The following is a 20,920-nucleotide window of genomic DNA, read 5'->3' as shown; positions in this document are numbered from 1 at the left end:
GCCAGTGCTTAGCAAAGGCCCGTCGTGCCCTTGCCCTGCCAAACCTTTCCTCTTTAGGAGGCCACGGCAACCTCAGTTTGATAGAAGAAACCGCACTGGATTTACTGTTTCCCAGCTGTGTGACCTTGAGCAAGTTACTGAGCTTCTCGGAACTTCTTCATTGGGAAAATATGGCTACCAGTAATACCTGTCCTGTCCACCACCAGGGGTGCTTTGCAAATAGCAAAGTGGATCCAAATGTGCAGGGCGGACAGTGTAATAAACCTGCTCCCCTGAGCCAGTGGAGCCAGGGTCTACCAGACCTTTCAGGGGGGAGCCCAGCCCTGGTGGGAGGCGCTGTACAGCCTGTGTGGGTCATAGTCTGTGTGTGGTCCGGCCCATGCCCTAGCTGACACCTGCAGCCTCCTGGACTCTCAAGAGAGGCCCCAGGATGGGAGAGAGAGCATGGGGGAAGCAGCTGTTGTGAAAGGGACCCCTTGCACCCTAGGGGAGCAGGGAAAGACTGACCCCAGAGAAAAGAGCTCGCAGGCCTTCCCAGGCAGCTGGCCCCCGGGCCCCCAAGGGAGCCCATGTGCGGGACGGCGCTGCTGCTAGAGGTTGGCTCCTGGTCCCCTGGCTCCTAGGCCGTCTGGCTTGCTTGTGGAGCAGGTGCTTGCCCTGGCCTCCCCTCCCTCCCCAGCAGAGGAGCGTAGCCGGAGGGCTTCTTGGGGACCTGGTGCAGCTGTGGCCCTGGGAACAGATTGACCAGGGAGCTTTAAAGCAGCTGAGTGTGTGTCATCCAGCTAAGCCTGGAAAGAGGAGGGAGCTTGGCTCAGATCCCGACAGGTGGCACGGAGCGGGGAGTGCTGGGAAGTGAGAGTAAGAGAGGGCTGCGGGCTGGGGTCTTTATTTGTGCATATCCCTGTGCCGGACAGCGGGGGGGGGTGGGGTGGGGGATGAGGCACGCCAGTACTGTCCTCACCATGCCCTGGCCTCCGAGACTAAGGAATCATCATCTCTCTCCTGGTTTTGTCCCCAAGGCCCGTCTGTCCCTGGGTATCTCCCACTCATTCCTGCTCCTGTCTCAGCCTCCTGGCTGCCCCCCGCCCCAGGATACTTTATAACCCCTCAGCGACGGACCACTGAGCACCTACCAGGCTGAGGAGGCCACACTGATAAATAAAGACTTACCTTTCACCCTGACGTGCTAGAGAGGAGGGCCACATTCAGTTACACTAGATACTGTCCACGGTACATTTCTGCTCGAGACTCTCCAGGGACCCCCCTTTTTTTTTTTTATTAAGATTTTACTTATTTATTTGAAAGAGCATGAGCGGGGGAGAGGGAGGGGCAGAGGGAGAAGGAGAAGCAGACTCCTCACTGAGCAGGGAGCCCAACATGGGAGCTGCCAGGACCCCAATATCATGACCTGAGCTGAAGGCAGGTGCCTCACTGACTGAGGCAACCAGGCGCCCCCAGGGACCCCATTTCTTATGGGACAAGGTCTGGGATACTCCAAATGGCTCCTCACCACATGATCTCTCCTGCCCCTGCTCTGGGACTCAGTATCCATGGCTTTTATCATAGAAACCCCGACTTCTCGCTGCCCCTGGGACACACCAGGCATGTTTCTCCTGCTGCCTCGCGTGTTGGTCCACCGTCTGCTCTTCTCTTTCCCTGCCCCACCGGCCCAGACCATCCAAGCCCGTCCTGCAAGTGAAGCCCACTTCAGCCACTGTGACCCTCTCTCCTGAGCTGCTGGTAAAATTAATCAAAGTGAACACTAAGGAATAAAAGAGTAGATACTAAGCCCACTGATCGTGTGCTTGGACGGCACTGGTCTTTGACCTGCTACAGGTCTTTGTAGGATGGGAGAATAAGTAATTTGAAGCTTTTATGTCAATTTGATACTGTCACCACATTTTGTGTTTTACCAAAGTATCATTTCTTGATGGATTGAGAACGAAGAAAACTACAGCAAAAACCTGGCCTTTCAGCCCAGATAGTTGGAAAAGCACAAAGAGAGAGCTTGTCCCTTCCACTAGATTTGACGCTTCCTACCACCCGACCTTGCACTGTCTACCCACCTCCCTGAGGCCAGAGACCACGAATAAAGGCTCAGAGTCGTGTAGCACTTTATGGCCTAGAGAGGCTTCCGGCAAGGATGACCTCTGTGTGGGAAGTAGGTGGGGCCCCTGTCGTTACCGTGCCCGCATTCAGATGAAGAGACCGAGGTTCAGAGAGGCTTGACTGGGCCTGGGACTCCACGCGTCCCGCCCTGCAGAGGCCACAGTGCTCATTCCTCCGCACCACTGCAGTCACGTGCTCTGGAAGCCTGGGTGTCCAAAATCCCCCTTAAGTTAACATGTGAATGCAGGGCTGTTAGAAAGAAGTGTAGACCCGGTCCGAGGAGCATAAAGAGAAACAGAACTCATATATATAATAGGTGGAGGGTGATTGACCCAAGTACCAGGGAGCCTGTGGGTAAGCGGGGAAGGCTGCGGGGGTCTGAGGAGTGAGAGCTGGGCCGTCCAAACCAGGGAGTGCGTTGCTCTGCAGCGCTGGCCTCAGAGCCAGGATGCTTGAGCGGAGCCGGCAACAGGAAACAGGAAGCCAGGGCAGGGCTGGGCGGGGCTTAGGAAGGGAGCTGGCACCTGGGCTCAGGGCCTGTGGGCTGGCCGGTGCCCACGATGGGGAGGAGGGACAGCAGTGTGCAGGGGCTGACTTCTGCCGGCCGGAGAGTGTGAGCCTGTGTGTGGGTGTGAGCGTCAGGGTGAGAGGAAGAGGCATCTTCCTGTTCACCAACCCCTGAGGACGTCACAAGTGAGGGCGTCCGAAGCTGGGTCCTGACTGGTCACAAGCCCAGGCAGCCCTGCCACCACTTTGTCTTTCATGCTGGTTACAACTGGGGCATCAGGAGGGATAGTTTCTGCCTTGCCCACCAGACCCTGGGTGACCAGCCCTTTGGGGTTCCATACCCTGTTTACTAGGTATCTGTATTTATTCATTGAAGATTTATACCCACCAACTTCCTCCAGGGTTATTTTTGCTCAGTGGGAGCATTCTGAGGTCACCTCTTGCTAAGAATAACCCAGAAAGGGAGGGGTAGGGGGAAGGGGCTGAGGCTGGGAGCAGGGGCTGAGCTCAGCCAGACCAGCCCAAAGCCAGCATTACTCACTCCACGTTGGAGGCTAAGCCTCTGTCACAATGCCCAAATGAGTTCAAGAGGGCAAAGCTGCCCCTCTTCAGGAGCAGAAGACTTGGGGTATAAACTGGGAAGTTAGGGAGCCATTCAGCTGCAGCTTAAGCCAGCTGGGGACAGTTTAACTCAGCTGTTGGGAGTTTGCAGTGTGGGCTCATTTGCCAGTCTAATAGGAACTTTTGATTTGTCTCCAAGTTGACATGGAGATCAAATCCCCTCTTTGTGTCCAGGTCAGAATGGTTCCTTCACCGATCCCTGGAACCTTGATTCAGTGACTTGGTGCCCCCCCCCTTGTTTTTATGCACAAAACTTCCAGAAAGAATATCTCCCCATCCTAGCCGCCAGCCCCTCCGAGGTCTCCCCTACCCGTGAGCCTGCATTGAAGGTGTGAGGAAAACAGGTCTGTCACACGTCTTACGAGGTTAGAGACCTCTCTTATAACTGTGCCCTGCAGATTCATCTGCCCATTCCTGCACCTGACCGGTCAGCAGCACTCACCAATGGCATCCAGTACCGAGAGGCTGGCTGCTGGGCTGGTCTTCAAGTGCCAAAGACATGTTGTGTGTGTGTGTTGGGGGGGAGGGGGGCGGGAGGTCATGTTTCGAAGTCCAGGGCCAAGTGGGAGACTTTCCTACCTGGGACCTTCCTGAACGAAGGTGTGGAGGGAGGAATGTGCACCAGGGGAGGGACACATTAGTCCTGGGTTGGAGAGGTCGTTTGCAGGCGGCCTGAGGGGTTTATGCTTTATCATCTCAGAAATGTGTTTATCTGGAAGGTTTCTGAGGGGATGGGGGCGTGAAGTGATGGGAGTCCTGTTTCGGGAAGCGGGGCCTGGCATCCATGAGCAGGGTGGGTCGAGCACGAGAGCATGCAGAGAGGTAGGGCAGGGTGGGGTGGGGTGGGGTGGTGCCAGAAAACACCCCCAGAGCCTGCTGGGGATAGGCAGCAGGGGACAGAATTGGCAGGGCCCGCGCCACTGGCTGCCACGGACCAGGGAGAGCAAGGGGAGGAAGGAGATGTTTCAGGCCCCAGGGATGGTATCAGTGTTACTGTCAGAGATGGAGGGAGACTTCTGGAAGAGAGCAGATTTGGCAACAGCCCTTGCAGAGGCCACTCTAGATAGCTGGTCTTACTTAGTAGGGGAGCATCTCAGTGAAATCCCAGCATCTTCATTTTGTTTTTCCAAAACTCCCCCTTGCTTTTCATCCCTCCCTGTTCCCTTCCTTGGGGGTCGCACATTCCAGGGCCACCTCCAGGGAAAGTCACGCACTCCCCCGGGTCTGGCCTCCCTGGGCTTCCTAGGAGCTTGTGGCCTCCTCTAGAGCCCAGGCTGCGCCGGCGCCACTCCTGTGCGGAGGGACTCGCTGGCAGGTGCATCCGGACAGAGCTGGTGTCGCTGCTTTCCTTTCATCATCCTCGCCTAGAGAATTGGGTGCCTTTCGGTCCTGCCACCTCGAGAAAGATAGAACTGAATTGGAAAAGCTCCAGAGCCGGGCAGCTAACTTGATCAAGGGGAAGGCAGTGCTGCCAAGTGAGGACAGACGAGAGAGATTATGGCTCTCCAGTCCGGAGAGACAGAAGCTAGAGGGGATATGATTAAAGCTATGAAATCACGTTGTGGGGTGGGGCAGGGGGAGTGCACCCCAGTGGGGGCACGGCGGGGTGGGGAGATACCCATTTGAAACTTTAGAAAGGTACGTGAAGCATAGAAAAGAAAGCCCCATTTCCCATGGTGGGTTTCCTTCTTACCACACCTCAGGCATGGGTGGTAGAGGTTCAAAATAGAAATCACTTCAAAAGAGATTTACTTAAATGTATGGATCTCCTGTACATAATGGCTTTTTAGAGGGAGCCTCCAGCTCATCCTGAAATCCTTTGAGGTTGACTTCAAAGAGCACAGCCAGGCCCTCTTCCAGGTGGACAGGTGTCCCAGCTGGAAGCGGAACCCCGAGCGGTTTGGCCACCACCAGGCATGCTCGTTCGTGCGTCCACCTGCCATGGCCAGCAGGGCCACGGACTGCGTGACCTCTGAGGCTCTGCTGGGCCCCGAAGTTCTCTCCCAGAATCAGTGTCTGTCTGTCTCTCTCTCTCTGGCACACGCACAGGTGGTAGAGAGATCTCTGGGAGGAGGGAGGGAAAGCAGCTCTCCGCCCAAGTGGCGAGGGAAATGGTGAGACCTGGAGAGCATGCCCAGGCTTTCCAAAGTTGGCCCTCTTTGGCTTCTGGGCCTACTGTCTCTTCATCCCCCTGGTGGCCCTTTTAGCTGCTCCACCAGAGAAAAGGAAATCAGCGGTCCTAGTTCCAGAGTCTTGGAGCCTGACTCCATTCACCCCAGGAAGGCTGAGCAGGGAGGCTTTGAGGACCTCTCTTGGGAGCTGGCACGGGGTGGACCTCTCTTGCTTTCCCTGCCTCAGGGCCACTTCCCGCCAGTCAGATGCCGGGCTGCCAGCAGAAGGGGCTGCAGGAAGGCCTGGAGCAGAGGGGATGGGGGAAGCGTGGGCTCAGTGCCAGTGGGACAGGCTGTTTCCTGAAGCTAGAGTCAACCTGGGAAAATCCAGGCCTTGGTCAGTGGGGGCTGATGGGCCTGCAGTTGTAAGGAGAGGGCGACTGTTGATGTGCTTTTGTTGACATGGCTCTGCCACATCCCTGCACATCTCCCGGGCTGTGTCTCCGGGAGGTGGCGCACCCCTGTGTGTCTGTGCATGCGACTGTGTGTCCTTAATCAAGAGGCCAGGGTTGGCTGGATGCCAGGGCTCCCGGCTGGCACGGAGCTGAGTGCTGCCACGGGCCTTAAAGGCACAATGGCGGTACCATGGGGTGGGAGGGGCCGCCCCACATCTGCCAGCCTCTGGGCCTCCCTCCCCAGCGCTGCGCTGGGGTGCAGCAGAGAAGTCCCCTTCCAGCCACAGCCCCTGGCCTCCAGCACCGCAGGGGAGAGCGAGGCAGGTGCCCAGAGCCAGCCTGGGACCCTGGCTCCGACCTCCAGGGGCTGCCAGTGAGAGAGGCCGGGCACTGGGCCTGCCCCCTCCACACCTGGGCCCAGGGGAGCCTGCACACAGCTGGTCCTGGACAGCTGGTCCCTGTGCCCTGGCCGCTCCCAGCGGAGGGGCTCCTCTGACCACACATGGCTGGGCCTTGTCTCCTTTGTATCGTTTTCCTCATATCTTATTTGCCAGGTTTTAATTTTTATGTGTAAACATTATTATTATTATAATAAAGGGCCTCTCAAAAATCACTTCCTTATTTGGAGCTTCAGCGCTCTGCCCCACTTTGGGAGACCAGGCCTCACCTGGAGAGGGAGGAGTGGGAGTTCTGGGGTCTGGTCCAGACTTCCAGCAAAAGGGGAGGAGGACAGGGCCCGGGGCCTGGACAGGTTCACTGCCGAGGGTTGCTCCTCGCTTTGCCTCCGGTTTGTCCCTGCAGTGGCTGCTGCCAGGGAAACAGCCTGGCCCTGCTTAGGCACATCTAAGCCTCCTTTTCCTCCTTGGAACCCTAGGGATTTGAGGTTGGGTTTTTCCAGAGACTCAACCCAAAGCGGGAGCCAGCTTTCAAATGCCTCTCTTGTACCTGGGTCATTCTGGAAGCTTTACCACTTAGAAGGTGTGTGACTTGAGGCAAGCCTTGGAGCCTTTTCCCTCAGAAAAGTGAGGGTAGCACTACGCATCAGGACGATAGTGATAATTACACTTAGTTGTATACGCATATTTATGCTGGGTGCTGTGCTTTGTCCTGGGGAGCTGTAGGTGGAGTGGTTGGAAGGGAGATAAATAAAAAAAAAAAAAAATAAGTAAGGCAAAGCTCACAAGTCTAGGAGGGAGACCCGCAGTGAATAATGAGGTGCAGCCTAAGAGCAGGAGTGTTGTAATGAGATAGGGTGTGAAAAGCTCTGTGAACAAGCCGTGCCTGCTGTGGGCTGGGGGTTCGGTGACCACTGGAGCGGACTTTACCCCCACTCCTTTGCTGGGGGGCTGGAGGGCAGGGCTTAGCACAAATGCTTCCCTCCCAGGGGTGAGTGTGTGTGTAAGAGACAGACAGGCAGGCTTTCAGACGTTCCCGAGAAGACAGAAAGCGGAGTAGTGGTGACCAGGGACCGGGGGCCGGGGGAAATGGGGAGTTACTATTTAGCGGGGACAGTTTCAGTCTGAGGTGACAAAAAGTTCTGAAGATGGATGGTGGTGATGGTTGTACAATATGGATATACTTAATGCCACTCAGTTGTACACTTGGAAATGGTTAAAATGGTAAATATTATGTTATGTATATTTTACCACAATATTTTTTTAAGTTTATTTTATTTTATTTTTTTTTAAAAAAAGGTTTAGAGAAAGGCAGTCTCTGGTCAGTGCGCTGACCTTCAGCCCGGGGTTTTTCAGCAACAGCACTATTGACATCATGGGCCGAATAATTCTTCGTGTGGTCACCGCCCTGTTCTAGTGCGGAGTTCAGCAGCATCCCCGACCCCTACCCACTGGAAGCCAGCAGTCTCCCCACCCCAGCGTGACCACCAGAAGTGTCTCAGACATACAGTCAAAGCAAAACTGCCCCCAGGGGAGAACCACTGCCTTCACTGGCTTGGAAGAAGCCGCTCCCGGGGGAGGCCCGAGGTGGGGGTGGCAGGCAACAGAGAAGCAGGAAGCAGCTGTCCTGGGATGGACGGGTTGCCTGGACAGAAGGCAAAGGGCAGTGAATTCTGAGGGACCCCAAGAGGTGGTAGGCAGGGCCTGAAGATCCAGAATGGGGCAAACCGGACATGGGTAGGCACACAGAGGGCAAACAGGATTGACTTTACCCAAATCTGTTGCCGGGCCAGCCTCCCACTTCCAGGGGAGACCTCTGCTGCCCCCCCCACCCCCGTCCCCCCCGGCCTCACAGGTGAGAAGCAGAGGAAGTTGGAATTGTCACCTTCAGTTGCTGGTGGTGGCTTCTAGAAGGACTAGGGGCTTCTGCTGCTCCCACTCCCCCCAAGGGAAAAATCAGTATCTCAGGGTATATTGTCTCTCCTTTGAAGGCAATTGTAAAATACAAGCAAACAAAAACAGAATTTTAAACAGTTACTTCTGATGTGCAACTAAGTTGAAACTCCCTCTACTCACAGGAGCAGGATGTTCTGAGTCTTAAGGGCGGCTTGGCATTCAGGAATCAGTTATGGATACTGAGCGCCCTGAGTCTAGCCTGGGAAAGCAAAGTCCCTGACTCCAGGAGTGGACAAGCCAAGAGGGATGGGGGACAGGAGGTGGCTGAGAGGTGGGGGCAGAAGGGTGCAGGCCTGGCTCTCCTAGTGGCTTCCAGGTGTGGATTAGGCTGTTCTTCTCATCAAAGATGCCCCTTTTAGGGTGCACCCAGCCGCTCTAAGAGATTTGGGCAGTTGCTTCAGTCCGTTTGCCTGTGGACCTCCTCCTTCCCTCTCAATGGTTTCTTATACGTGGATTCAACCTGCTCAGTTGCCTGGGCCCCAGAGAGGGAGCCAGTGAGGGTCCACTCCTGGCTGGGGTGGGGCGGAGGGGGGGTGTGGGTCTTTTCTTTCTTTCTTCCTTTTTTTTTTTTTTAAGATTATTTATTTATTTATTTGCCAGAGAGAGAGAGAGAGAGAGACAGCGAGAGAGGGAACACAAGCAGGGGGAGTGGGAGAGGGAGAAGCAGGCCTCCCGCTCAGCAGGGAGCCCGATGTGGGACTCGATCCCAGGACCCTGGGATCACGACCTGAGCTGAAGGCAGATGCTTAATGACTGAGCCACGCAGGCGCCCCTTAAGATTTCATTTTTAAGTAATCTCTATACCCAATGTGGGGCTCAAACTTACAAGCTGGAGATCATGGTCACATGCTTCACCGACTGAGCCAGCCAGTCACCCCAGGGTGGGAGGGTTCTTGAGGGGTAAGTTGGATCAAGGGCTGGCCCCGGGCGGGAGTCAGCAGCTTCCCTGATCCCAGAACTTTGGCTAACACAGGGTCAACTAGAAACAGAGGGGGTGGCTCAGTTGGGAGGAGAGGAGCTGAGGCCTGGGGGGATCAGGGGATTTCGGCATGCTGAGCTAACCCTGGGGTGGGGGCTGTGCAGAGCACTTCCCTTCCCCTCATTCACCCACCTCTGGAAGGGGTGTGGGCCTCACGCTGCTGCAGCCTGGGTTCCTCCAGGGCCGGCCTGGGAGGGATGCTTGATGAGAGCACGTGGGGGTCAGAGCAGGTACTCCTGGCTCTCTCTGCTATGGAGCTGGCAATCAACAGGAAGTGAGTCCCAGGTGAGAGGAGGCCATGTGGTCCCCAGGCAGGAAGTTAGTAACAGCAGAGTTGTCTCAAGCAGCTTTGTGGCGCTGGGAGCCTGCTCCAACTTGAGGTGTCTGTGGGGTAGCAAGTGGCCAGAAGGTAAAAGGACACGGCCGTGGTAAGAGCTTGACTCTGACCTGAATTCCCCAGCCCACCTCCCTGGCAGAGGCATGATCAGAGCTCTGTGATGCCCGGCACAGCTGGACATAGGGGTGGCTGTGGGGGCCTGGGCATGCCCCACTCTGCTTGGGCTGTCTAGAGGTGAGAGGATTTCTACCAGGGAGGGGCGTTAGAACAGGTTCCCAACAGGGAACCCTGTTGGCTTGACCTGGGAGGTGGGAAAGGCCGTCTCAGTCCTGGACAGAGTGTGTCTCAACACTCAGGGATGGAAGCTAAGGAGAAAGACAGGGCCTACTTGCTCACTCGCATTCCTGTGTCTGACCTCCTGGCCCTGCTGGCTTCAGCCCTCTGTGCCCAAGGCTAGGCCAGCAGAGGACTTCTTGCCTCTTTCTCTTGCTCCAGCCCCCACCCCCACCTGCCAAGGACTGCACACCTTTGCAGCTTTTCCCTGGGAGCTTCCCTTCCTGGAAGCAGGCCTGCCCCAATCTGCCCCACTCAGCCAGGAAAACAGCTTGGCAAGTCCCTCTGCTCACCCTTAGGCTGCTCTGTGTGCCTGGAACCTTGTCAAGGGAAGACTCTGGTTTTTATTTATTTATTTTTGTCCCCAAGGCCCTTGTCCCTATTTGCCACCCTGGGGGTTCCTCAGCAGACAGCAGTGGGCTCAAAGGTGAGGATATAGACCTTAGAGCAGAAGCAGCCTTGGAGATTGCCGGCTGTGTGGGAGGGAGCCCAGCGCGCTCTGAGGCTGTCAGGGTGTGCTTGAGGGGTACACCTCTTTGGAGGGAATTTGGCCTGTCTACTCACACCTAGGCAGGCCCTCCACCAGCCAGCCCACCTCTGGGACCCCGATCTACAGACATATGCAGGCGCATGGAGCTATAAGTGCACGGGGTTCATTGCAGCAAAAAGCAAATCGGCCCAAAGGCCCACTATTAGGGAACTGTTTGAATAAATTATGGAGCATCCATTCAATAGAATGTTGAGCAGCTGTGAAATAGGAGACAGATCCATATGCACGGGTATGGAGTGATGCCCACTATGCTTGTTAAGTGAAAAAGCAAGTTATAGAACACTGAGTAGCAAGACACCCTATTAGAAAAAAAAATTCTGGATCTGGCTGTGCGTGTGAATCCATGTGTGTAAACATGTAACTCACACATGATTGTAGACACATAGAAACAAAGTCTAGAAAGGATCCTCACCAAACTGTTAATAAGGGTTTACCTGTGATTTCAGAGGTGGGGGATTGAAAAAGGAGCTTTAACTTTTCGCCACGACTCATTTTTGTGTCGTTTGAGTTTTTATATGTGACTCACTTTTATAAACAGAAAAAAAAAAAAGACTTAGATGGAAAAAACCTCAGGGGACTAGTCTCGGCATCTCCCCTTATAGGTGGAGCAGCCGAGGCGCCCTCCTGAGCAGCACCTTGCTGAGGTGGCAGGCTAGCCACGCGTCTGCCCTTCCCATAGACGTTCCACGGATGGAGCTGGGCGGGATTGCTGAGGGCAGCCCTGTGCCCATGGGCGTGAGCACAGGGGACCCTTGCCTCTTCCTCCCCAAGAGAGCACCTCCATTCCTCTGAGATGCTCTAGCCTACTTGCCCCCCGCAGGGCCGAGGACAGAGTGTTCACCAGGCTCTCTCTCCTGCCCTCACTGTGTCCTTACAAAGTGTGTGACCTTGAGCAATTCTCTGAGAGCCTCCTCAGGGAGGTTAAGTGGCTCTAAAGGGGTCATGGTGAGAAGGAGCCTTGCCCACCAGGCAGTGGCATTTACAAAGGACAGTTAGATGATTACCCTTGATGTGATTCTTATTACCTGGAACTGTAGCAAGTTCTGTTCTTAGACTCTTGGGGATGAAGGGATACATTTCATTCTGGAAGGGGAATGTGAGACCACACTGGGCCCGGGGTGCTTACTGTGGGCGCTGCAAACTGCTTATGGGGGCTGTGGATCTCCAGGGTCGGGGTGCCGGAAAGATGGGGGATCCAGAGCTGAAGGAAAGAACTGTGCTGGGCTTTGGGGCCCAACAGAATGCTTATTTGGGAGGCCTCCTTTGACCCTTTTGCTCCAATGCGCAGCTGGTCCCTGTTTGGGTCAGGGCCTTGAGAGGCCAGAAGGAAAGCCGGAGGGATCTGGCAAAAGTCAGGTCAGCCCAAGGTTACCAGAATCGACTGGTGGCACTAGAGTCTTCTGAGGAGGGGTCCTGATTTGAAGTAGGGGTAGTGTGAAGAATGTTTGTTTTTAAAAAAAAAAAAAATCATTTTTTTTTTTTTTTTTTTTAACTAAGCCCAGTGTGAGGCTTGAACTCTTAACCCTGAGATCAAGAGTTGCATGCTCTACCAACTGAGCCAGTCCGGCACCCCAGAATGTTTGTTTTCACTTACATATATATGTATTTCTTTCCCCACTTACGTATAGTGGAACGTTTGTTTTTAATAGGGGCTTCAGAGTAGGCTTGGAGGCCCTATGTCACCTCAGAGAGTGGGGGTGGTAGCTGCCATGGGTCACAGCTTGGTCATTGAAACCAGGCTGGCAAACCTGCCTGCATTCTTCTGCTTCTTATGCTCGAGTCCACAAACCCGTTGACTTCAGGGAGTCAGGCCCAGAGATCCCTTAAAACTGAGAGCAGAATTGTGTGTGTATTTGCTTGCGCACTTATGTGAACAAGGTTTTCTGGACAACGGGTGCATAACTTTCACCGGAATTTCAGAGGGGTTAGTGATCCAAAAGAGGCAAGACCACCGATCTAATCGTCCCCTCCTGTTTCTTCATCTTTCCAGGTGGAAAGCAGTGACACGCCAAAGGACCCCGCAGTGACCTCCAAGTCCCCGTCCATGGCCCAGGACTCAGGCCCCTCAGAGCTGTTACCCAACGGGGACTTGGAGAAGCGGAGTGAGCCCCAGCCAGAGGAGGGGAGCCCCGCTGGAGGGCAGAAGGGCGGGGCCCCAGCAGAGGGAGAGGGTGCGGCTGAGACCCCGCCCGAAGCCTCCAGAGCCGTGGAGAATGGCTGCTGCACCCCCAAGGATGGCCGAGGAGCCCCCGCAGAAGAGAGTGAGTCCTGGGCACAAGGGGCAGCCTCTTCTGGGATCCCCAGGATTCTTCCAAGGGTTAGAGACTTGGGGGCCAGCAGGCCCCAGGAGGCATGGGAGCTGAAGGTCTACTTGCCAAGGCTATACCCCGGAGTCTGCTGGCTGGGTGCAGCCTGCACACATGTTTTATTTGGCCCATGTAGTGTTTTAAACATTTTCAAAAATTAGTTGCCAGTATTTAAAAATCCAGAAATTTCACATAAAAATCTGGAGTTTTGGCTTCTCGTGGGGAAAAAAAAAAAAGCTAGATCTGGCAACAGTGGATTTGTAGAATGCCAACAGTTGCAGGACTGGGGTGATGGCTGTCCCCCTGCCCGACCCCCCCACCCCTTCATAGGCTGGTTGTGAGCCTCAGTTTCCTTCAGCCCTCACGTGGCCTTCTTCCTCTTCTCCAAGGCCTGCAGTTCTCGGGGACTGCATGTGCAGCCCCTGGCCTGGGTGCTCCAGGCAGTGGATGCCCTCGGAGCCCTGAAAACCCAGTTAGCCTGCCCCAGCATAGATGTCTCGAACTCACCACAGTTCAGCTGACTCAATTCAAGTGTGATTGTGACCGAGCAGGGTGGGGGTGGGGCGGAAGGGGGTGGCCAGTTCGCCACCCCAGCCCAGGCCCCTTCCTCCCCAGACTTTTTGGTCTTGCCCTGGAGTCCTGGAAAATTGCCTACTTTTCTCTTTCAGGTTAAGCCAGTGATTTCAGGGCCAACCAAGCTGTAAACATGTTAGTAATGAGGACAACTAGCATTTGTACGGGGCTTCACAGTTTACAGAGCGCTTCCTCATATATTATCACATTTGATCCTCCCGGGGCCCTGCCAGGTTGTTTTGCATATGTGCATTTTAATTCAAAAAGTCTTCCAAGTGCGTATGATGGAATGAGTAAATCGATTAATTGGCCTAACTTATTTTGCATGGATCTAAACCCAATATTCATGCGGGATTGAGAGCATTTCCAGAAAAGAGATTTCCAAATTAAAATATGTATATATTTCATTCATTTATTATTCAACTAATATTTATGATGTTCCCATTATGTGCAAAGCGCTTTTTAAGGTACTCTGTATTCGCTGGTTTAGTTCTCCAAACAATCTCCTTCAAGAGGTATTATCCTCATTTTAAGGCAGAAAAAACATGCCACTTAGCGAGATGAAGTGACTTGGTCAGGGCCTCCGTGCCTGTAAGTGGTAGCTCCAGGATGCATTCCGTCTTGGCTTCAAAGTTGGTGTGCCCTTCTGCTGTCTCCTTTTATTCTGCAGTGGGGCTCAGTGCAGGCTAGCCCGGAACCGCCCAGGGCTTCTGGCCTTACCTGAGTGCCTTGTGGGTAGGTCCTGACACCGGGCGGGAGTGTTCAAGGGGCCGGAGTGGAGGGAAACTGAGGAGGAAAGGGAGAAGAGACCCCATCCCTCCCGCTAAGAAGACCAGGTATTCCAGAGCGGAAACTGGGAGCCCGTACGCTCCACCCGCCCACCATGTGCTGATTCCTGGGACCCCACCATGACTGACAGTAAGCTGCAGTCCTTTCTGCCTGGTGGGATGGGGCCATACATAGTTCTAAGGCCGCTCTTAACCCTTGAGGGTGTGCTTTCACTTTGGGGTTTCCCTGTCTCCACTTCCGTTTGTTCTCCAGAGTTCCTTCTTCAGTCAGTCAATAGATGTATATGAAACATCCATTGTGTGTGTGTGTGTCAGGATCTGGGCAAACCGTCATGAACAAAATCCTGGTTCTTGCCTTCAAGGACCTCAAAGTCTGCTGGAGAGACAGACGTTAATGAGAAATTCACACTGAAAGGCATGTGATTATACAAGGAGATAGGTTCTCTAAGAGAAAATAAACACAGTTCTATGAGGAACTGTGATCAGGGAAACCCCAGGCAGCCCGGCCTGTTCCACGGAAGCGGAAGGATGACTGGGGGTTCACCAGGTGAGGGGTGGTGTGGGAGGGAGTGAAAACAGGTATAGAGGCTCCCGGGTGGGAGGGAGCAGGGCACCCAGAGACCTGACAGAAACTAGTAAGGTTGCGGTGAGAGAGCAAGGAAGAAGGGTATGAGAGCAGACGGGACCAGGGCAGGCCTTTGAGGACACCCTCCGGGGCGGGGCGGGGGGGGGGGCAGGTGACATGATCTGCTTTGTGTTTTGAAAAAAATCACTTTGCGCTCTGGTTCCCAGAGTGGAACCGAGGGGCTGGGAAGCTGGGTTAGGGGGCTGCTGCAGGCGTGGTGGGGAGGAGGGCAGCTGTAATGAGGGGGCAGCAGAGGTGAAGAAGCGGGCAAGCGCCAGGAGCCCAAGGGGAAAGGGAAGAGATGGTGTTGAGATGTCTCCTGGGTTTGGGATTTTCCCCACATCGGGGGACCTTCCTCAGAATCTTAGTGCTGAGTGTGGCAGGCCAATGCTCGAAGCCTCCCTGACCCCCCAGTAGCCTCGGAGCACTCCTGTGTTGTGTGCTGGTAGGCCTCAGAGCTGGGGGGGGAGCCCCTGAAGGCCACCATGCATTGCCTGGCTGCTGAGACTGGTGAGGTGCTGCCGGGGGCGTGGGCAGGCAGTGGTCTGCTGGAGGCTCGGCCACCTGGTCCGCAGTCAGCCACATGGAACGCGTACGCAGCTGCTCAGTTCCAGGGAGGAAGGAGACTTAAGGCCCCAGGGAGGACATGAGTTGGCCATGGTCTCCCATCTGTTCCCCGCACTCCAGGTCTCCTCTCAGGGGGCCCCATCCGTCTCCCCTGAACCCCTCCCATTAGGTCCTATACAGGAAAAATGGAGGACTTTAAGGCAACATTCCTGTGCACACAGGCGCCCCAGATCCTGATAGAACAGCCAGGAGAAAGAAGGAGGAATGGGGGAGATGATGAGTCATCAGGCCAAGAGCCACCTGGATAGGCAGGTGGTGGCCTTGGGACTGCTTCTGCACTCCTAGCATTAATGCTGCCATGATTCTCATAGAAACGATGGTAATATGGCTTTCTTTTACTGAATATTGACTATGTGTTGACTGTCCTATATCCTCACTACTCAGAGTGGCCCGTGGACCAACAGTGTTGCCTGGTATCACCTCTGAAGTTAGAAATGCCGAATCTCAGGCCCCACCCTAGACCTGTGGAGTCAAAATCTACATTTTAAAGAGATCCTGATTTCGATGCATATTAAAGTTTAAGAAGCCCTGCTCTTTAGTTACATGGTCTCTTGTTTAATCGTTGTGATCCCATGTGAGGAAGACTCTTATTGTCCCCATTTTTCAGATGGGGAGACTGGGAGTTCAGAAAGGTTAAGTTACTTGCCCAAGATTATTCAACTAGTAAAGGACCAGATTAGGGTGAGCACAAAGCCCTTTTCTGCTCAGATGGAACACCCAGTATTGGGTTAGGGACTGCCCTCTGAGGCAAGCCTGGCCTTAGCCTTGTCATGGAGATTTGGGTTCCTTTTAAAGGAAATTTGGGGCGGGTCCCCCGGCTGATATAGGCTTAGATCAATGGGTAAGTGTTGGAAGCACCCTGGCCTCTTCTGCCCCCTGGACCTGAGATACTCTAGGGTCATGTCTGAGCCTGCCAGGGCCACCCTGGGAGGCACACAGCCACCTGGCCCGCCTGTGACCCTGGGTCTGGGCCAGGAGCAGATGGACTGCAGAGGGAGTGTTGAGAGAGCAGCTGACCCTCCTTGACTCAGGACAAGTGCTGCATTCTGAGGCAGCCCAGTTTGTTGTTTTGCTGGGCCAGGCTGGAAAGTGTGTGTGTGTGTGTGTGTGTGTGTGTGTGTGTGTGTGTGTGTGTGTGAGATATCACTCAGTGGGCATGTGCAGAATCTGTCAGGGAGAAAATTCCAGAAAGAAGCCAGTTGGAAACTGCGCGAGGAAAAGCAATTGTTTGGGGGAGCATGGGGACCAGGGAATGGGGAAGGGGAGAACATGAAGGTAGTGGAGGGTAACGTGAACGGGCTTGGCATTCAGGAGCCCTGAAATCTGATTTCAGCGCTCCACACCCACCCCCCAGCCTCAGTTTCCCCATTGGCAAAATCTAGGGGCTGAACAGGTGCTCCATCATCTCTATAGTTCCCTTCAACCCTGATTTTCTTTCATCCGAATGAATAGATGATTCCCCATAATGAGATGCCACGGAGGGACCCCCATAGGAAACGTTCGAGAGGTCCGAGGGACCCCTGGCCGCGGCCTGGTCCAAGGGCGGGCGCCCCCTTCTGGCAGCCCAAAGCCTCGCCGGGAGAACGTGCAGGTCTGAGAAAAGGGGTGGGGGACCCCCGGGGGCGGGAGGGGGACCCGGCTCCAGGGAGCCTGAGAAAAAGTCAGGGGAGCTGGCTGTGCTGAGCGGAAGCACGGAGGAAGAGACAGCAAGCCCGGGTGAGACAGACCTTAAAAAGCCTGTCGTGTAAAGTGTTAGCGGCACCCCTGTTCCCACCGCGCGCGCGCCCACGACAGACACTGGCACGTCCGTGTCCCGCCCCCACCACTCCGTGGCACCGGCTCGGTGCCCGTGCTGGCTGCGGGGGGCTTGTGCGGGGGGGGGGGGGGGGGTTGCTGCGAGCGCCAGCCCTGCCTCCCTTCCCCTGGGCTCTGGGGGCGCTGTGACCCCGGGGCTGCCCCTCCCCCGGGGGCACACATGGAGAGCCCCAGGGCTTCTCTAGTGAGAGAGAGGGAAAGAAACTTCCTGTCCGGGGCCTTCAGTGCTGTGTCTGGTTTCCGCCTCAGAGCCGGGAGATGAAGTAGGGGCTGTTTTTTCCATTTGGGGCTCCCCCACCCCAACTACCATGAGCCAGCCTCAATGACCTTCCTGTTCTGGGCCCAAGCTCAGTCCTCTTGGCTTCAGAGAAAGGAGTTCAGGGGCCCAGATGAGAGGGGGGGCTCCCCGCAACCCCCCCCCCCCCCGCAGAAGTTCTGGAAGGCATAATTATCCCAACCCCACAGCCAGGGGCAGCTAGACTGCAAGGCGCTCACTGGGCCTGGGGAGGGCATCTGGGTGAGGACCTGAAAGGCCCAGGGTAGGAGCGCAAGGGTATTCTGGAGGAGGGCGGCTGCCCTCCTGTGTGGGGCCCGGACGGGGAGAGGATGAGACTGTCCTACAGACAGAACTGCTGGGGCCTCCTGCCCCCAGGGGAGCCTCTCCTTCTAGGAACTGGAATCCGGGCCCAGTTGAAGAGCTGCAGGGAAGAGGAGCAGGGAGATGCCTTCGGGAAAGGGATCCAGAGTAATATCTATTGAGCACCTACTATATGCCAAGTCCTGCTCCAGGCACTTGATGTTCCCAGTAACCTACAGATTTTAGAACGGTTGGCTCTGTCTTGATTCAGTGAGAAAACGGGCTAGGAGAGGTTACAGAGGTCACACGGAAACACCTGGGAATCCAAGTCTTTTAGAGTAAAGGTTCAGGGACCTGAGACTGAGGTGGGGAATGGGGGTACAGAGGCAGGTATCAAGAACAGAACCACAGTATTGAGAACTGCAGAAGGACCCTAGAAATCATCTCCAGCATCATTATTTTCCAGATAAGGAAGCTGAGCCTCAGAGACAAAGTTGCTATACCAGAGTCTTGCTGCAGTGGCCGTGTACCCCATTGCCCCCCCAGGACATCTCTGCCTCACTCCATAGCAGCATGCAGCTCCCTTCCAGGGCAGGGGGAGACTGTGCCATGTAGGCCCCTCCTCTGTGAAGGGAGCTGTTCCTAGATGACCCCGTTTGTGTGCCTGAGACAGAGTCAATGGGCCAGAAACCGTGGCCCTGGCTTTCCAATCGTTCCTTCGGATTTGGGCCTCCGAACCTGCCCCAGTCCCTTCTCTGCTCTAGGCCATGCTCTGAGTCCTTGGGGCCAGCATGGTGCCTAGCACATGGTGGGCCGTCAGGTTTGATACGTGAACAGCTGAATGGTTGGAGGACCCCTGTCTTTGTGGCAGGGACCCCAGGCACAAGGTGGGGCCTCTGAGCCACTCCCGTAACTCTGCCGACAGTCCCTTTGTTCTTCCCTCTCCACAGGCAAAGAACAGAAGGAGACCAACATCGAATCCATGAAAATGGAGGCAAGTGTTTTGCTCAACCCCCAGGGGCTCTGTGGATCCTGATTCTAGAAGAAAGCCACCCCTCTGACCAACTGTGGCGAATGTGTGTGAGGGGGTGCCTGAGGTGGTCCCGTCCCTTTCTTTACATGTCCCCGTGTAAGGAGGAAAGGAGATGGGTGTGGAGGTTAGAAGCCCCCCAACAAGGCAGCCAGCTGGTCCGCCTCTGCGACCAAGCACCTCCCCTCATGGTTCGCGTCCATGTGCCCCCCTCAGCCCGTGGCTCACTTCTCCAGCCCGAACAGGGCCTTGCCCAGCACTTGCAGGGTTGACATCTCTGGCCAGGAGTCAAAGCTCCTGTGTTCTGTTCGAGGTGAGTGCCTCCTCAGTTTCCCCTCAGGAGGAGCAAACCTTGCGGTGGGACCGTCAGTGCCCATCTTAATGCCAGTCTGTCTCTCTGTCGTCTCTCTGTCCAGGGCTCCCGGGGCCGGCTGCGGGGTGGCTTGGGCTGGGAGTCCAGCCTCCGCCAGCGGCCCATGCCGCGCCTCACCTTCCAGGCGGGGGACCCCTACTACATCAGCAAGCGCAAGCGGGACGAGTGGCTGGCACGCTGGAAAAGGGAGGTGAGGTGCCTTCTGGCCTGGGCCCCAGCCTGTCCCGCAGAATTGGAAAAACCAGAAGTTAGCTTCAGCCGCCCTCTGGAGCTGTTGTCAGGCCCCGGCTGAGCCTCAGTTTCCCCATCAGGTTAACCTCTTGCACTTAAACAGGGAACCGCTCAACTCCTAGGCAGTGACTGGTTTCTTTTTTCGTTCAACAAAAGTTTATTGAGCACTTACCCTGTACCACGTAGCGTACTAGGCTCTGTGCCTATGTAATTCCCGGCCTCGTGGAGCGGACACTCTGATGGAGAAGATAGAACAAGACAGAAAAGTAAAGGAGGGGCTGAAATAGAGGATAACAGAGGCCTGCTTTAGGTGGGGGTGGTCAGGGGAGGCTTCTTGGAGGAGGCAGCATTTAAGTTAAGACCTGATGGAACAGGAGAGCTGGCTCCAATCTGGTCGCTCCGTGGTCCTTCAGTTCTCCACTGCCTCAATGCCTCTTGCTGCTAAATCCCTCTACTAGCTAGCTTCCACCCCCCGACGCTTGCTGCTCACGACCCCCATGGAAGGTATCTGGTGAGGAGCGGGGTGGGGTAGAGTGTTCTAGGCGGAGGAAACACCACAAGCAAGACCCCGACTTGTTTGGCAAAATGAGTGACCAGTATGCCCAGCGTGAAACGAGTGAGGGAGAAAGTGGGGTCGGACAAGGCTGGGAGGTAGGCAGTGGTCCAACCATGTGGGGCTCTGCAGGTCTTGGCCAGAAGCTGGTATAACTCTGAGTACATGGAAGGTTTCTGTGCAGAGGAATGATTTGATGTGGATTAAAGGGGCAGCAATGGCGACAGGGCAGATTCAGGATGTATTCTGGGGATAGAATCAGTAGGGCTTGCTGATGGATGGGAGGGGTGAAGGAGGGGAGGAAATGGAGGGACCCAAGGACAACTCGGAGGGGTTTCACTTGAACACCCCGTGATGATTGTGCCATGTCCTCAGATGGGGAAGGCAGGTGCGGAAGCGGGTTTGGGACTGGTGGGAATTGCCAGTTCGGTCTGAGAGGCCGAGGTGCCTGGAGCTTGGGGGGTAGGGAGGTCCATGCTGCAGACGCAGAGGTGGGAGAATGTCAAGAGCAGAAGCTGGTGTTCAAGTCCAGGGAAACTGATAAGCTCATCTAGGGACGGGGAGAGAGAAGAGGCCAAGTCCCAGGATCGCACCCACAGAAACCCCATTTATGGGCTGTGTAGAGAGGACTGCAGGCACTGACAGGCATGCCCATCGCCTCTGACAACCTGGAGGTAGCCGGTGACTTTTCTAAGAGAAGCTTCTTTGGGGGTGGAAGCCAGCCCATGGCAGGCTACAGCAGGGACAGGAGGTGAGGCCGTGGAGACTGAAAGACCAAGGAGCCAGCAGCCTATCAAGCCCCATGTGAGGGGCTGCTCTCCTTTCTGATCCTCAGAGACAAGGCGCTTGACCTCTGGCACCAGGAAGTGAGCGGCAATGTCGCTGAGTTGCCACCATCTGGGGCGTTTACCCCAGGCCTACAAAGGAAGGCGTTACATTGTGTGAGAGCTTGCTCTAGAAAAAGGTCAGAACAAGGTAGGGGTTTGGCTACTTGACTGTCTCCAGCTCCTCCGGGATCTAGGAAGGCAGAAATTTCTCTCCTGGAAGAGCCTGGAAAAGGAGCAGCCTG

At 55.3% G+C, this 20,920-nt stretch overlaps 1 protein-coding gene across 8 annotated transcripts in view; it reads left to right on the top strand.

Annotated features, from left to right (window-relative positions):
- Nucleotides 1-20,920, top strand: part of DNMT3A (DNA methyltransferase 3 alpha) — a 102,436-nt gene that overhangs the window by 40,697 nt on the left and 40,819 nt on the right. For 7 of the 8 annotated variants that reach the window (XM_028099494.2, XM_028099492.2, XM_088026343.1 and 4 more), the window contains exons 4-6: nucleotides 12,344-12,614; nucleotides 18,615-18,658; nucleotides 19,111-19,257. In XM_028099494.2, coding sequence (XP_027955295.1) covers nucleotides 12,344-12,614; nucleotides 18,615-18,658; nucleotides 19,111-19,257 — 462 coding nt within the window. Of the gene's footprint in view, nucleotides 1-9,461; nucleotides 9,543-12,343; nucleotides 12,615-18,614; nucleotides 18,659-19,110; nucleotides 19,258-20,920 lie in introns of those variants that run through there. The other variant, XM_088026345.1, reaches the window with a different exon arrangement.

This window comes from Eumetopias jubatus, unplaced genomic scaffold (assembly GCF_037043125.1).
Source record: "Eumetopias jubatus isolate StellerSeaLion01/CBP00866 unplaced genomic scaffold, mEumJub1_p1.0 scaffold_9, whole genome shotgun sequence".
Classification (NCBI taxonomy): domain Eukaryota; kingdom Metazoa; phylum Chordata; class Mammalia; order Carnivora; family Otariidae; genus Eumetopias; species Eumetopias jubatus.
This window is presented reverse-complemented; position numbering and strand designations above follow the sequence as displayed.